The following is a 15,377-nucleotide window of genomic DNA, read 5'->3' on the forward strand; positions in this document are numbered from 1 at the left end:
TCAGCTGTTGTTTCTTGTGTCAAATATTTGGATCACTCTAGCGTCCAATCGTGCAGCTCCTAAACACACGCACCTATTTTACGGTTTATCAATTTGTGCTCATCCTGAACTAAATAAACAAATCCATGAGCCAACTGCAGCACTGTCTTTTATCATCTTCATTTTTCTCTGCCCAGTAAAAAGCCGAAGAAGATACATTCTTTGTTACCTTCCATTCATTTCCAAATGTGTAAGTTTTCAAATATGTTATAAATGAGAAGAAAAGAAACTGCCGGATTGTTTGTCAAACTGTCATTTTATTTATCGTCTCTCGTCAGTAGAAAAGTCCAGAAGCAGTGTGTTGAGATAAAAATGAAGGTGTGGGAAAGAGAGAATTGTAAATGGGATATACAACCATATTTCCTCTCTTTCCCTTTCCCTCCCTCCTGCTGGACAGGAAATGAGAAGAATCTGGTCAGCGGGGAACACCTGTCTCCAGGGAATTTTTTGGGGACCAGATCTTTTGGGGTTGGGTTTCTGAGGGTGCCTGCCCTGTCCCCACACGTCTGATTCCTCTCACTGCACGATCCTAATGCCTTTGGCATTCGTGATTGCCTTCTGGATGATGAACTATAAAGGAGGCAGCTCTTAAAAGAATAGAAAATGTCCTCCATGCAAAATAAAATATACACTCAGAAATGTATAAACCAGCTTCCCCCGTCCAGGGGCTGGGCAAGTACAGATTAAGAAAGTGAACGTGTGGAAGGTAAAAGATGGGAGGAATTTTCCATTTCCTGAACATGTTTTTTGCTTGTTAGAAAAGAAATCACAGTGTATTTCAGTTTTCACAATAAAGTGCATCTCAAAATTGCCCAGGTTCTGCCACAAGAGACTTGCCTCTTAGTGGGCTGGGGATGACCTGGATCTGCCTGCTGCCTGCATGTCTTTCACTTTGGACATTTTAAGAAAAAAATAATGTATCTGGGTTCTTGGAGATATATATACATATATATGTGTATGTGTATCTGAGTGTCTTTATGTATCCCAGGAGCAGGGTCACAGCCTGAGCTACCCAGATGCCTGCTCCCCTTGGTGGCAAGAGATCCGACATACCTGTTGCTCTGAGATGCTTTTGCAGGCAGGAAAGCTCTTTATTCCTTTGCCAGGCCATTTTAACAATGCAGAGAAAGGTGACAGTCTTCACGTAGTTCCAAAGGCAATTAATAAGCAAAAAATTTACCTGATTTTAAGTGAAGTGTCATGGAGCTGTCTTCACCCAGCCCATGAAAAACCACCAGTGCACCTTGCGATGCGTAGGCAATGTTCAAAGCCAGGAAAGACTCACCAGTTCCTGTGCTTCTCATTGTCAGAAAGCAGGTGGAGGATGGCCGGAGCCACCCTGGCTGCAGAAACTGACCTACAGAACTGAACAGAATAGTGATTCAAGTTGGATATTTAGAATATCTAAACACGCTTTGCGGGACAGTGAAACCCTGCTTGGTGGAGGTCAGGACTTCTGCTTCTGTATAGCTCTGCATTCCTTAGCCACCATCCTGCAAGGCAAACTCGAAGACTCATCTTAAAACTCGAGCAGAAGTAGCCTTGGTTGTATACATGAAAACGCCTGTTCATTTGGAAAAAAACAATAGCTTCCTTCCTTCCCATTTTATGGCATCTTCTTCTTCCTTCACGGCTTTGGCCATTGTTCTCATTGTCCTCAGTGGACTCCCTGGGCCTCCTCTTTAAAGGTCAGTGCTGACCGGGTGTGGTGACTCACGCCTGTAATCCCAGCACTTTGGGAGGCTGAGGCACTTTGGGAGACCAGCCTGGGCAACATGGTGAAACCCCGTCTCTACTAAAAATACATAAATTGGCTGGGTGTGGTGGCAAGTGCCTGTAATCCCAGCTACTCCGGAGGCTGAGGCAGGAGAATTGCTTGAACCTGGGAGGCGGAGGTTGCAGTGAGCTGAGATCATGCCACTGCACTCCAGCCTGGGTGACAGAGTGAGACTCTGTCTCAAAAATAATAATATTTAATTAATTAAAAAAATAAAGGTCAGTGCTCCCTGGCTTCTCTGCAGGCCATCTCCTGTGCTCACTCCTCACGCTGTCATGGAGTGGCCTCTTGATCTCCTACTTTCAATCACCGCCCATGTACCTCCTGAACCCGCGCGCCTGGGTACCCCGCAGGCACTTCTTAGGAAGCTTGAGCAGCTTCTGCAGAACACCTTCCCTTCTCCTCCCTCCTGACACGCCAGCACTGCCACTCCCAGCCCCCGTCTGTCTCCTGAGCTTTCTCTCTCATAAGGTGCCCGGCCACCCACCAAGCAGCTCAAGTGAGAAACCTGTAGAGAAGCAAGGGGTCTTAGAAGCCTCTGTCCCTCTCGCCCCTCCCTTTGCCCCCTTCTGACCCATTGGACTTTGTACCCTTTTCCCAAACCGTGTGGTAGGCTTTGGCTGTGGTTCCCTGACAGTGCTCCCACCCGCTCTAGACAGTGTGCAAGCCTGGCCATGGCTTTCCTCCTTGACGACCTTGGCTGCCTCTCCATTCCCTGATGTATCAAGTCCACACTCCTGAGTGTGGCGCTCCTGCCTCCTCCGTGGGCAGCTGTGGCCACGCCCATGCCCCCCCACTGCCCCTCCACCACCAAGAACTGCTTCCTTTTTCCCAAATGGGCCAAACGGGTTTCCTCCTTTTCTCCTATTCCCGAAATGCTTTTCCTTCCGTTGTCTGACTGGGGGATACCTATCCATCTTCCCTGCTCAAACCTTGCCCAACTTCCCCTGGAAGAACTGACCTCAACGCCACACCCACCCTCCACGCCCTGCCATCCCCCTTCTCTTTGGCTTTTGTAGCTCTGCCACAACGTGCTTGCTCTGTTCGTGTGGCTGCCATCCTCCACTAAACTCCAACCTCTTTGATGAAGTGGACATTAGCCAGTTCAACTTTGTATCCCCAGCACCTGTCACCATGCTCCTGAAATAAGAGGCAGTTGTTACTGTTGCAGCCATCCTGTAGCAATCGTGATCTGCTGGTGATAACCAGCCCTGGTTTATTTGGACAAGACTTCATTCTTTTTTTTTTTTTTTTTGAGACGGAGTGTTGCCCTGTCACCCAAGCTGGAGTGCAGTGGCGCGATCTCGGCTCACTGCAAGCTCCGCCTCCCAGGTTCATGCCATTCTCCTGCCTCAGCCTCCCGTAGCTGGGATTACAGGCGCCCACCACCACGCCCGGCTAATTTTTTGTATTTTTAATAGAGATTGGGTTTCACCGTGTTAGCCAGGATGGTCTCGATCCCCTGACCTCATGATCCGCCCACCTCAGCCTCCCAAAGTTCTGGGATTACAGGCATGAGCCACCGCACCCGGCCAAGACTTCATTCTTCTCTCAGCAAGTGCTTATAGTTAGGCTGTTGTCGTCTAGGCACTTTGCTGGATACAAAGATAAATAAGACGTGCGTCCCTCCTTATTTCACGTGAACCAGCCCACCAGCAGGTAATGACTCTGTAGAGACGGGGCAGTGTCAGAGGAGCGGGGGTCCCCGAGGCAGCAGCTTGAGAGGGATCCCTTCATCTTCTCTCCAGATAACCAGTTGACAAAATTCTAAAGCATTTTTCTAACTGTTATCTCATCTGGACAACACGATCAAAAAATACTATGATAGGATGTTGGAAAAAGATTTAAAAGAAGCCAAAGAACATATTGCTCAACACTGAGCTTTTAAAATAGGGTCTTTTTCCGTGTGTGTGTGTTTTAAAAAATGTTTTGTTTCTGCAAGTTTTAGACCAATTATTTTTGGAGCAGGAAGATACTGAGTTTTCAGATGGTCCTGTAGACCCCCTTACCTGCTGGTTTTTTGATGGAATCCTGTTTCTACAAAAAGCAAACCCCTATAGATGTAGACACACTAAAAAGGAAAACCCTGGAGATTGTTTTTAATCTTAGAATTTGTGGCACTTGTACTACGGTTTTTCTCGTAACAAAGCCGATTCTCATTGGAAATGTCTATTTATGTGGGTCATGTTGCCCATGTCCACTTGGAGGTTATGCCTGAGGCTCATGGCTCAGGGAAAATGTGACTCAGCATCTGTTGGTTGAGGGCAGCTTTGACCTCATGGTTTTCTGGTGTGGCACAGGGAGCAGCCTGGCCATGTGCGGGGAACGGCCCATGGCCTGTCCCTGTTGGAGCTGGCTGCTGCGAAAGTTTCAAGAGGCGTATTCGCCAGGAGCACCCGGCTGTGAATCCAGACACGGAAGACAGTGGTTTTAATAGAGTAAACCAAAACGTAGAATTTGTTCTCTCCGATGTTCTGGAAAATCCCACTGCTTTAGGGCACAGACTTTTCCTGAAAATAGAAGGCTGTGTTTTTTAATGAGGTGCTGAGATCTTTGCAACAAAAGTGGGGGAGCAACTGTGCTCACAGCCCTAAGGGCAGGATGTTCCCTCTGAGCTGTGGCAGGACTTCCCGCCTTCCCACCAGGCTCAAGGTTCAGCCGCCACCTTGGCCTCCGCCTTCCCCTCCCCCTCCCCCTCCCCCCTTCCCTCTTCCGTTCTTCCCCTTCCCTCCTCCCTCCCTTCTTTCCTTCCCTCCCCGATCTTCCTTCCTTCCATTCCCTCCTCCCCCTCCCCAGCTCCCCTCCCCCTTCCTTCCCTTCTTCCCCTTCTTCCCCCTTCTCCCCCCACTTCCTCCCCCGCCCCCCACCGTCCCCGCGTGTGCATCAGGGTCTTGCATATTCTGTTCTCTCTGTCTGGAAAGCTGTGTGCCCAGCTGCCTACAGGGCTGCTTTCTTTCCTCTCCTCCTTCAGGGCAGAGTCCATTCCCCCACCCCACCCCTGCCTCCTGGTTGTGTTCCTAGGGCGGAGGCTCTGTGACCTGCTGTTGCTCATTCGACCGCTCCCCAACCCGGAGCATCGTGCGGAGCTGCCATGGAACGGCGTGTTTTCCATTCATCCGACTTTATCTGCAGTAATTCCACAGCTTAGCAGTTCGGGTTAACTTTGAACTTTATTATTTTTCTGTTTCAGAGACTTGATATTCTTTAAATGTACTTTTTAATTAAATGCGACCTAGACAGCTTCTCCCTCTTCAGCCTCTTCTGTGAATAAAGAGGTTCATGTGGGGGAAATTGACTAGGATTAGGCTTCGTTTCCCTCTGCTACGTGTTCTTTATTCTTTAACTACAAAGAGGCGTCATCTGAAGTGTTTGCCTTTCTGCCTCTGAAGCTACCTGGCGCCCGTTGGTTGCTGACTTCCGCAGAAATCCTCTTTTGATTCGGTGTCTTCACCTCCAGCCACCCAAAACCAGCCTGGGAAACGTTCAGTTGAGAACACTACTGTAAAGTCTCAATTACGGAAATGCTTGAGGGAAGGAGTGTTCTAGTTAATTTAATTTTTGCTTAACAGAGCACAACCAGTGTTTTTGTTAGGAGGAGGCAGCATTATGTAAAAGAAAGATTATCAACTTTGGATGAAGATATTCCATAATTTAAAGCTTTTCTCTATCACTTGAAACCATGTGACTTAGGGCCTCAATTTTCTCATCTGTAAAAGAGGGATAGCAATCATTATCTTACTGGGTTGTTATTATATTAAATGGGCAACATGTGTAAATCATTTACCAAGATGTTTTGTGGCTACATGGCAGCTTGGCAAAATAGAATTCCTTTCTCTACTTTTGTTTTCGTTCTTGGAACTGAGGCCTTATTCATTGGTATATGGCATTTTAAAAATGTTTTGTTAATGTAGGACATTGAAGCAGAAGGTAATAGTAGCGGTGGCTCTTTATTTTAGAATATGATAAATTAATCATTGAGTGTTTATTATATCTGAGATATTATGCAAATAACAGAAATAAAGAGGTTGTTTCATTCTTTTAAAAATGCTTAGATATTCTTTGCATCTTCTAAAAATTGAACTTGGAAAACCTTTTGGTAGAAAAGCCATCATGGCAGGTAAAAAATGGCAAAGTCCATCCGTTGACCTCCTCTTGCTTACAAAAGGAGCAGAAAACCCACTCAAAAGCAGTAAAAGAGGAAGAGACTTAGATCCACAATGACAAAAAGAAAGGGAGAGGAGCCAGTACCAATGAAGGATGAGAACAAACACCCGGAAAGCAGATCTCAGAGGGAGGCATCACAACCACTTGGGGAGAGGGCCTCAGCCTGAGGACACTTGGGGCAGACTTGGTCGTGGAGGGGCTGGTTATGACAAAGAGCTAAAAACAGGGGGAGCTATTGGTAGTTTGTATAAAGAACAGTCTATGTTGTAATCCCAGTTACTCGGGAGGCTGAGACAGGAGAATCACTTGAGCTTGGGAGGCGGAGGTTGTAGTGAGCTGAGATTGTGCCACTGCACTCCAGCCTCGGTGACAAAGTGAGAGTCTGTCTCAAAAACAAACAACAAAAACAGTCTACTTGTTACCCCTCAAACTGTAAGCAGAATACTTAAGCTAGAATAAAAAGGTAGATGAACAGACAAACAGAAAGTTATAAATAATGAACGGCCCCAGAGAAAAGACATCCACACTCTGGGATTTAGGGTCCCTTCGGAATAATAGTGAGTGTTTCACTTATTAAAGTGAAGTTGTCAGTTGACATCTCCTGGTTCATTCATATGTATAAAAGGACACAGGGATCATTTGAAGAAAGCCCTTCCTATAAAAGATATATCAAATTAGCAAAGAGGGAGAAAAAAGATCCCAGAGGAAAACAAAACAGAACTTCAGAAAGTATTTATACTCTCCGAGACATTTAGAAATGTATTTCACCCATGAAACAAGAACAGGATGCAATGAAAAATGAACAGAGGACAAAAAATTAGTCTTGGGAGTTACAATATTGTTACTGAAATAAACATCCAAAAGACCAGTTAGAAGATAAAGTTGAGTGCCGGGCTCGGTGGCTCACGCCTGTAATCCCAGCACTTCAGGAGGCCGAGGCGGGCAGATCACGAATGAGGTCAGGAGATCGAGACCATCCTGGCTAACATGGTGAAACCCCATCTCTACTAAAAATACAAAAAATAAGCCAGGCATGATGGCGGGAGCATGTAGTCCCAGCTACTCGGGAGGCTGAGGCAGGAGAATGGGGTGAACCTGGGAAGCGGAGCTTGCAGTGAGCCGAGATCGTGCCACTGCACTCCAGCCTGGGCGACAGAGCAAGACTCCGTCTCAAAAAAAAAAAAAAAAAAAAAGACTAAGTTTGAGGTGCTCTTTCCAAAATTAAAAAAAGGAAAATATTGGAAAAAAGTAAGAAGCATGTTGAATCAGTCCAGTGTCCTAAAATCCAACCAATAAGAGCCCTAGAAAGAAAAAACACAGAAAACAGAGGGGAGAAAATTATGAAGGAACTAACGCTATCAGGTGTACATGTGTAGAATGAAAGGAGCTTTCAGTTACTTAGCACAATGTATAAACCCCCCTACACTTAGACACGTTTTATTTTATTTATTTTTTTTTGAGACGGGGTCTTGCTCTGTTGCCCAGGATGGAGTGCAGTGGTATGATCATAGGTCACTGCAGCCTCAACCTCCTGGGCTCAAGTGATCCTCCCACCTCAGCTTCCAAAGTAGATGGGAATACAGGCACAGACCACTAAACCTGGCTAATAAAAAAATTATTTTTGTAGACATGGGGTTTCACTATGTTGCCCAGGCTGGTCTCAAACTCCTGAATTGAAGTGATCCTCCCACCTCAGCCTCCTGAGTAGCTGGGACTACATGCGTGTGCCACCACACCTGCTAATTTTTTTTTTCTTGGATAGAGACAGGGTTTTGCCATATTGCCTAGGCTCATCTCAAACTCTTGGGCTCAAGAGAGCCACTCACCTTGGCCTCCCAAAGTGCTGGGATTACAGATGTAAGCCACTAAGCCTGGCCAAAAATCATTTTTTACCTCATTCAAGAACTTTGAAAACTTACTTTTTCTTAAGTTATTTAAGGATACTCTAGCTAAATGAGGACATATGCCAAGAATAAGGAGACAGTGAGGTCCAGGGAACGGCAGGTGTTACCCAAGAATGCAGTGGAGGAGAGTCTCAGAGTGACGAGTCCACACCAAACAGGAAAGGGAGAGAGTCTCACAGTGACAAGTCCACACCAAACAGGAAAGGGAAAGTCTCTGTGTTTAAAGGGAGCTGGGTAGATTGCCTTCATGTGGGTAAAAGAGAACAGTACAGAAGGCTCTAAACAGAGTACAGCAGTTTTTGCCACTCTCACACCAGAGGCATGCTCTTCTCTATTTAGCCCTTTGTGCTAATATTTAACTCCATGTCTTAACAATATGTGTCTATTGCTAGTTCTTGATTTACCAATTTTAGACATTACCTGTTGACCTTCTGCTGTGATGGATGAGCTTTTTACCTCATGCCTCTTCACACATCCTTCTCAAAATATAGTCCAAACAGTATGTGTAGGCCTTTTGTTGTTTACCATTGTAACTCTATGATAGATACATGAGCATGCACGCATGCACGTGCACACACACACACACACACACAACTTCTTTATTTCTTGTGCTACTGGAAACAGTAGCTTCTCACTCCCTGTTGTGTAATGGGAAGCCACCCTCACCCGCAATTCTGTTCTGCTCTTCCACCTCACTCCGTCTTCTGCAGTTTCATATCGTGCAGGTTAAAAACATTTACATTCTGTTTCCTAGGTACAATTACATCTGGCATTTTAGACTATAGATTAATTCTAAAGTTGAAATAAATATACAGTGTTTATATTTACCATGTAAGGATTATCTACTGCACAGCTAGAGATTATATTTCTTTCTTCTACAGATTTTTTTCCCCTGGAATTTCTAATTGCCTTTCCTTTTAAAAAGAAGTATTTGCATGTGTGTGTGTGTGCATGCGTGTGTGTGTGTATTTTTTTGTAAACATGGGGTTTCACTATGTATATTTTTTAAAAATACATACATATATATCTATATATGTATCTCTTTATATCTATTGCTTAAAAATATCTGTATCTATATATCTTTTTAAAATATACACATATATTTATATATATTTAAATTACACAGGTAAATAACAGAAGAAGTAAAAATCCTGTTTGAGAGTACCGTGAAGTGGTGTGAGCTAAAATCTCATCTGTTGTAGCAGAAAGCCAATAGATAATGTCTAAAATTGGCTAAAAACAAGACATAGCAATAGATGCCTATAATTTAAAGACATGGAGCTCAAGACTAAGATAAAACACTAACAGATTTAGGGGAGATTGCCTTATGGGGAGGGGGTATGGTTTTGTTTCATTTTAAGCCTTTCTGTACTGTTCTTTTTAATTTATGTGCACATATGAATTTGATTGAAATTTAAAACAATTTTTTTAAAGGAAGAAAATATACCAGGATCATGTACTATAATCAACACTATCCTTGCTATTGGAATATCTGGATTCTGGTCACTTACGTAATATTCTACTGAAATGTTTTTGTGCAGTCTCAATAGAAAATGCATAGCTTTGCCATCAGAAGACCTACATAACCTTGACCTTGCTGTGGTGGTTTCCATAAGTCAAATTCACCTTGCAGGTGACCTTGTGTGTGTATTACCATTGCTTTTTTTTTTTTGAGACGGAGTCTCGCTCTGTCACCCAGGCTGGACTGCAGTGGTGCCATCTCAGCTCACTCCCGGGTTCCAGTGATTCTCCTGCCTCAGTCTCCCAAGTAGCTGGGACTACAGGCGTGTGCCACCACACCTGGCTAATTTTTTTTTTTTTTGTATTTTTAGTAGAGACGGGGTTTCACCGTGTTAGCCAGGATGGTCTCGATCTCCTGACCTCCTGATCCGCCCGTCTCGGCCTCCCAAAGTGCTGGGATAACAGGTGTGAGCCACCGCGCCCAGTCCCCACTGCTCTTTTAAGGCTCTAGGTGAATCAACACGAAGGACGGCTTCCTCGTTCTGTGCTGGAGCTGAACCCCGTGATGGACGGGTGCGTGCGGTGCCTGCGGCACGTGGCCCTGCGGGGCTGCGAACTTAGCCTTGGGGCCCATCTGTCCACAGCACAGCCCCTGGGCGTCTGTCAGGAGCTGAGCCCCCACCAGTCTGGGGAGGAGGGACTCAGTGGCCCAAGGACCATTCTCCTCAGGCGTCCTCCCCAGTCCTGAGCTCAGGCTTCCTCATCTGCCACTGTGGCTGAGCAGTGATTAATGCCAAATTAGCACCCTGCTCAGTGACCTTTCGGCATTAGCCACTGCCTCCCTTCACTTCTCATAACTATTTGCAAATATTAGCCTCTCCGGCCATTTCTCCTCATCAGCCACTGTCACAGATGACAGGCAGGCCATTAGTCTGATTGTCATTCCGTTCCTGTCCTTTGCCCCATCGTGAGTGCGTCTCGTCTCTGCCATCTTCTCAGAAATCTGATAACCAGCCGAAGAATCTCGACAATTTTACAAAGGGAAGGCGTCAGCAGGAAGGTGTCCGGAGAAGCTTCGAGGGTCCACTGCAGAGTTGGAGAGTCTAGAGACAGGGAAGGCTGCCTCTGCCCCCCAGGGAGGCAGGGCTGAGTGAGAGTCACCCTCACATCATGCAGTCAACATATAGGTTTTAAAACATTAATTACTTGGCTCTGTCTGCATCAGGCTTCTGTTTTTCTTTTAGAATTCACATGCACCTTTAATACAAAAATCACATACTGCTTAGGCAGTGCAAGCCAGAGCACAGAACTGTGGGAAATCAGAGTTGATGAGAAGCCAGTCCTCTCTTTCCCGTTGTTCTCTCTCAGCGGCCCTCACCCCACCGCCAGCCCGGCAGGCTAGAACCTTTCAGTTGCCAGAATCCTCCGTTGCCGCTCACAGTGGTGGCGAGTCCCTTCAGCGTGAAGCCCAGATGAAGCGTTTTGCATTTGCAGTCATTTCCATTTATTTTTATTTCCAGCCTCTTACATCTCCGCCCTTTATTGAAATCCCTGTTCTAGAAATGTTGGATTGGTCTTCGTTTTCTCTAAATAAACAGTAGTAAAGTGTACTGCGGGTAGTTTAATTTTGATGTTAAATGTATTTTAGAAAAAAGTGGCAAAAAATGTGTCCAATTTTTTTTCTCCCTTGTCACCAGAAGTATGAGCTAAATTATTTATAGTTTGATACTCAAAAAACATAGATTCAGGATATTTACTTTTCAGAAAGGAAAAAAGGATTGAAACTGCGGCAACAGAACTGAACACTTTGTTAATTGAATATATTGGCCCCAAGAAAGCACATTTGGACAGGAGTAAGAATGCCCACTGCTTTCCAATGACACCCATGCCTAATGTAGTGGCTGATACATGAAATATTTTTGGAACTGAACAGATTTGGAAATAGCAGGTAGACAAGGTAACTCAGTAAGCAAAGTCTTAAATCAATAAAAGAAAAATAAAGCCAGCAAGCATTTTGGAAAATGCCAACAGTTTAAATAAAACCTCTCAGCCACACAACACACAGAGCAGTAGCATAAGGTCCAGTAACCATGCCCTCTAGGACAGGCTGTGGATTGTGCCTGAGGACACTGGCTGTACTTGGACCCCAGCTCATGTGGTGTGAGAAAGGCCAGGGACAGTGACCCCGCCCCAGGGCTTCTCATGGGGGTTCAGGTAGGGGCCATGAGATTTGGGTTTCCTATTAGCGTGGCTCTGACAATAGTCTTCATTTGTCATGCTCCGATCATCCCATCTTCTATCTGCCGTTTCACTTTCTGTGGTTTCCATTACCCTCTGTCAACCATGGTCTGAAAACAGGAGAGTACAGCACAGTAAGATATTTTGAGAGATAGAGAGGGACCACATTCGCATAACTTTCATTACATTATGTTATCATTGTTCTGTTTCATTATTAGTTGTAGTCAGTCTCTTAGTGTGCCTAATTTACACGTTTATGACAGGTGTGTATGCAGAAGGAGAAACTTTGAACAGATGCCCTTCTACTCATGATGGGTTATGTTCCAATAAACTCACCAGAAGTTGAAAATATCGGAAGTCAAAAACGCGCTTTTGTAGCCCCGTTGTAAGTCGAGGACTGGACTGAATGTGTATGGCTTTTGCACCATCATAAAGTTGAAAAATCCTGCGTGGAGCCATCATACATCAGGGACAATTTGTGTCTGTAGGGATTGGTACTCTCTTTGGTTTTAGATATCCTCAGGGGTCTTGGAACGTATCCCCCTCAGATAAGTGGCAGGGGGCTCTTGTACTTAGAGTTTCATGGACATTTCTCTTTTCTCTGCCACAGGAGATGTTGGCACACCTGAAACCATGGCCCCCACCATTGTGGTTCCTCCAGGCAACAGAAGTGTGGTGGCTGGATCCAGTGAGACCACCTTGGAATGCATAGCCAATGCCAGGTACGAGGCGCATCTTCTGTGAGACTCCTAGTAAATATTCCATGACCTGTGATGAGCCGATGATAGAAGGAGACACTGGAGCGTGAGAGGTTCAGCCTTCTAGCGACAGTGGTCTTGTTTGGCCAGGTGGGCTGTGAATACGAGATATGGGTAAATAAGGAAATGGACACACTGATGTCTTCCAGAGTCCCCCACTGCAACAGGGCGGTGCTTTCAGTGCAGCTCTGGGTGGTAGTGGGGGGCTCCTCTGAGATCCTCTCTAGGGAAGAGGGAGGAGTTGAGGCACAGGAAAAAATTCATTGCTCTTCTCCTCTGTAGTCAGCCAAGGTGTTCTTTGCCCTCTTAGTGGTCGCTCCAGAATCAAGCTCGGATGATCCCGCCTTCCATGTCATTGTGTCACCTCATAGTATTTATTTTAAACATTCATTTCCTGAGCAAATGGGATCATTAGCACTTACGGTCCATTGCTGCGGCAATTAGCTATCTTTGCTCAATAGCCCTTGAGCAGAATGCATCATTGATGCATGCTGGGAGGGAGTAGAGTTGTATCTGGATTGATTTTTCAGTGTCCGTTTTTCAACCCACCATGCACCCTGGTAGCATTAGCTTCGTCAAGCCTGTGCCGAGTGCCTGAGATGATGACCATTGCCACCTCCATGAGTCACAATCGTCATCATGAACGCCTTTCATTCCCACAGGCCTGTGGAGGACCTGAGTGTGACCTGGAAGAGGAATGGAGTGAGAATCACCAGTGGCCTCCACAGCTTTGGAAGACGCCTCACCATCAGCAACCCGACGTCTGCGGACACTGGGCCATACGTCTGCGAGGCGGCACTGCGGGGGGGCGCTTTTGAACCGGCCAGGGCGAAGGCCTTCCTTTTCATCATAGGTAATGCCTGAGCCTCTGAGTGGTGTTGTCAGCATCTCAGATAGCATCCGACACTCACTCTTCTGCAGAAACAAAATAGCATATTTCAGTGGCTTTATTTGTAACTCGGCAAATGAAGGTGAGATTGAGTTTATCTTCCAGATCCTTCCTAGCCTTCTTTCCCAAGAATGTAAGTCCATTAAATCCAAAGTGTTGATGTTCTGAATCCTTCCAAGAAACGTCCTTCTGAATACTCCAGTCACAAAGCTTGGGAAATAGAGTGGTGAAACCCCTGTCATATAGATCCCTCTCCTATTCTAGCTTTTAGGCCGCTAAGCTTCTCTATAACTCTTACGTGGCTATCGTGATCGGTGTTCAGAAATTATTCTATTATTGCTGTCCGGGCGTGGTGGCTTATGCCTGTAATCCCAGCACGCTGGGAGGCTGAGGTGGGCGGATCACTTGAGGCCAGGAGTTCGAGACCAGCCTGGCCAACATGGTGAAACTCCGCCCATCTCTACTAAAACTACAAACATTAGCCAGGCGCGGTGGTGGGCGCCTATAATCCCAGCCACTCGGGAGACCGAGGCACGAGAATCACTTGAACCCGGGAGGTGGAGGTTGCAGTGAGCCAAGATCACATCATTGCACCCCAATCTGAGCCACTAGAGCAAAACTCCAACTCAAAAGAAAAAAATTATTAATTTAGAAACTATTCTAGTAATTATTAATTTAGCCGTTATTTTTTGACCTAGGAGAAAATGTAAAACTATCGGATGTTGCCTTTTGTGAAACTTAAAAAAAAAAGAGAGAACAGAGATGCTTCCTCAAACTGGGCAACATATTATTCCTGAACCAAGGAGAAAGAGAACATAAAATTAAGTACATTGGAGTTGCCCAGCTCTAAAGGCTGGAAAATATTAGTGTTTAGGGAGTGTGCATTGTACAGTGGCTAAGAAAATACAAAACCTATTATCAGTTTATGATGAGGTTAAGTTGTGAGGCAAGTGACTTTATTTCTCTCGTTTTTCCAGCTACTGTCATGCATTTATTCTTCATAAGTGGCCATGATGACTATGAGAGCGGCCTGTGTTCCGCAGTGGTAGCCGCTGTTAATAAGAGCCTTAGAGGCTGCCTCTAGGAAGGAGAATCTCGACTTCATCTCTCCTCTTTGGGAATAAGGGGAATTGAGAACAGGAAAATTCAAATAAGAAAACCCTCAGAGAGCCCCTTAAATAAAAAAATTTGCAATCCGCCACTTTGCAAAATAAGGAAGAAAAAAAAGCTTGTATTGTCCTATGAAATTAGCAAGAAAAGGAATACTGCGCAAAAGGTGGTTTGCCTTGATCACGTCCCATTCCTTTAATCATTAGGAAATGGCTCCATGTCCTGACTATGAGTCTTCTAAATACAATGCAGTGCAAACCTGTCGGTCCCTCTGAAAGAAGCGAAAGGCTGTTAAAAGCATCCGAGGAAGCCGGCTTTGAGTCACCAATCACTGTCAATTCTACCTGAGAGGCCTGAGCTGGTATTGCTGCCTTCCCCATCCATGCTTCCACTATAGATGTAAATATTACATCCCATTCTCCGCAAAGACTTTTTCATCAAGGTTGATCTATAGTTCTATGAGCACAGCGCATTATAGATTGGGCCAAAATTAAAATTTGTGATGTGTAAATCTCTAGTAGACAGGACTATACTGTGTTCAAACATTTTAAGGTAATTTAAACAAGAGAAGAAATTTATCTCCCTGTAAATGAGAATGTTTGTTTCAATCATCATTCCTTTTTAAAATATTTAAATCTATCTTAAGAACTTTGGTTTTGCATTTATATCTGATTGTTTTTGTGTTCTCTCGAGTTAGCACCTCTCCATGTTCTGACTTTTAAAGGTACATGAACACACTTCACTTCTTTATGATGTTGATTTAAATCCCCTTTTATTCATAAGAATTTGCTGTGGCAGGTGGGATTTTTGTGCTTGGCACATACTGCGAAAACCCTAAAGGGAGTGTCTGTGTCAATTCCGAGGGATTTGGATGAGATTATAACCCCGCGCCCTGCGGCCGGAGCATTACTGGTTTCACGGGGCTGTCACCATGGACCTGTCAAAAGAGCCACCTGTAGGAGCACACAGGCCAAAGACAGAGAAACAAATTGGCTCCTATTACTTGCATTTTATACTGATGACACAAGACAGGATAG

General features: G+C 45.1%; 1 protein-coding gene across 1 annotated transcript in view; it reads left to right on the plus strand.

Annotated features, from left to right (window-relative positions):
• SDK1 (sidekick cell adhesion molecule 1) overlaps window positions 1-15,377 on the plus strand; it is a 965,381-nt gene that overhangs the window by 647,301 nt on the left and 302,703 nt on the right. Inside the window, exons 6-7 of the mRNA XM_030795976.1 lie at window positions 12,194-12,305; window positions 13,004-13,194. Coding sequence (XP_030651836.1) covers window positions 12,194-12,305; window positions 13,004-13,194 — 303 coding nt within the window. The remainder of the gene's footprint in view (window positions 1-12,193; window positions 12,306-13,003; window positions 13,195-15,377) is intronic.

This window comes from Nomascus leucogenys, chromosome 17 (genome assembly GCF_006542625.1).
Source record: "Nomascus leucogenys isolate Asia chromosome 17, Asia_NLE_v1, whole genome shotgun sequence".
NCBI lineage: Eukaryota > Metazoa > Chordata > Mammalia > Primates > Hylobatidae > Nomascus > Nomascus leucogenys.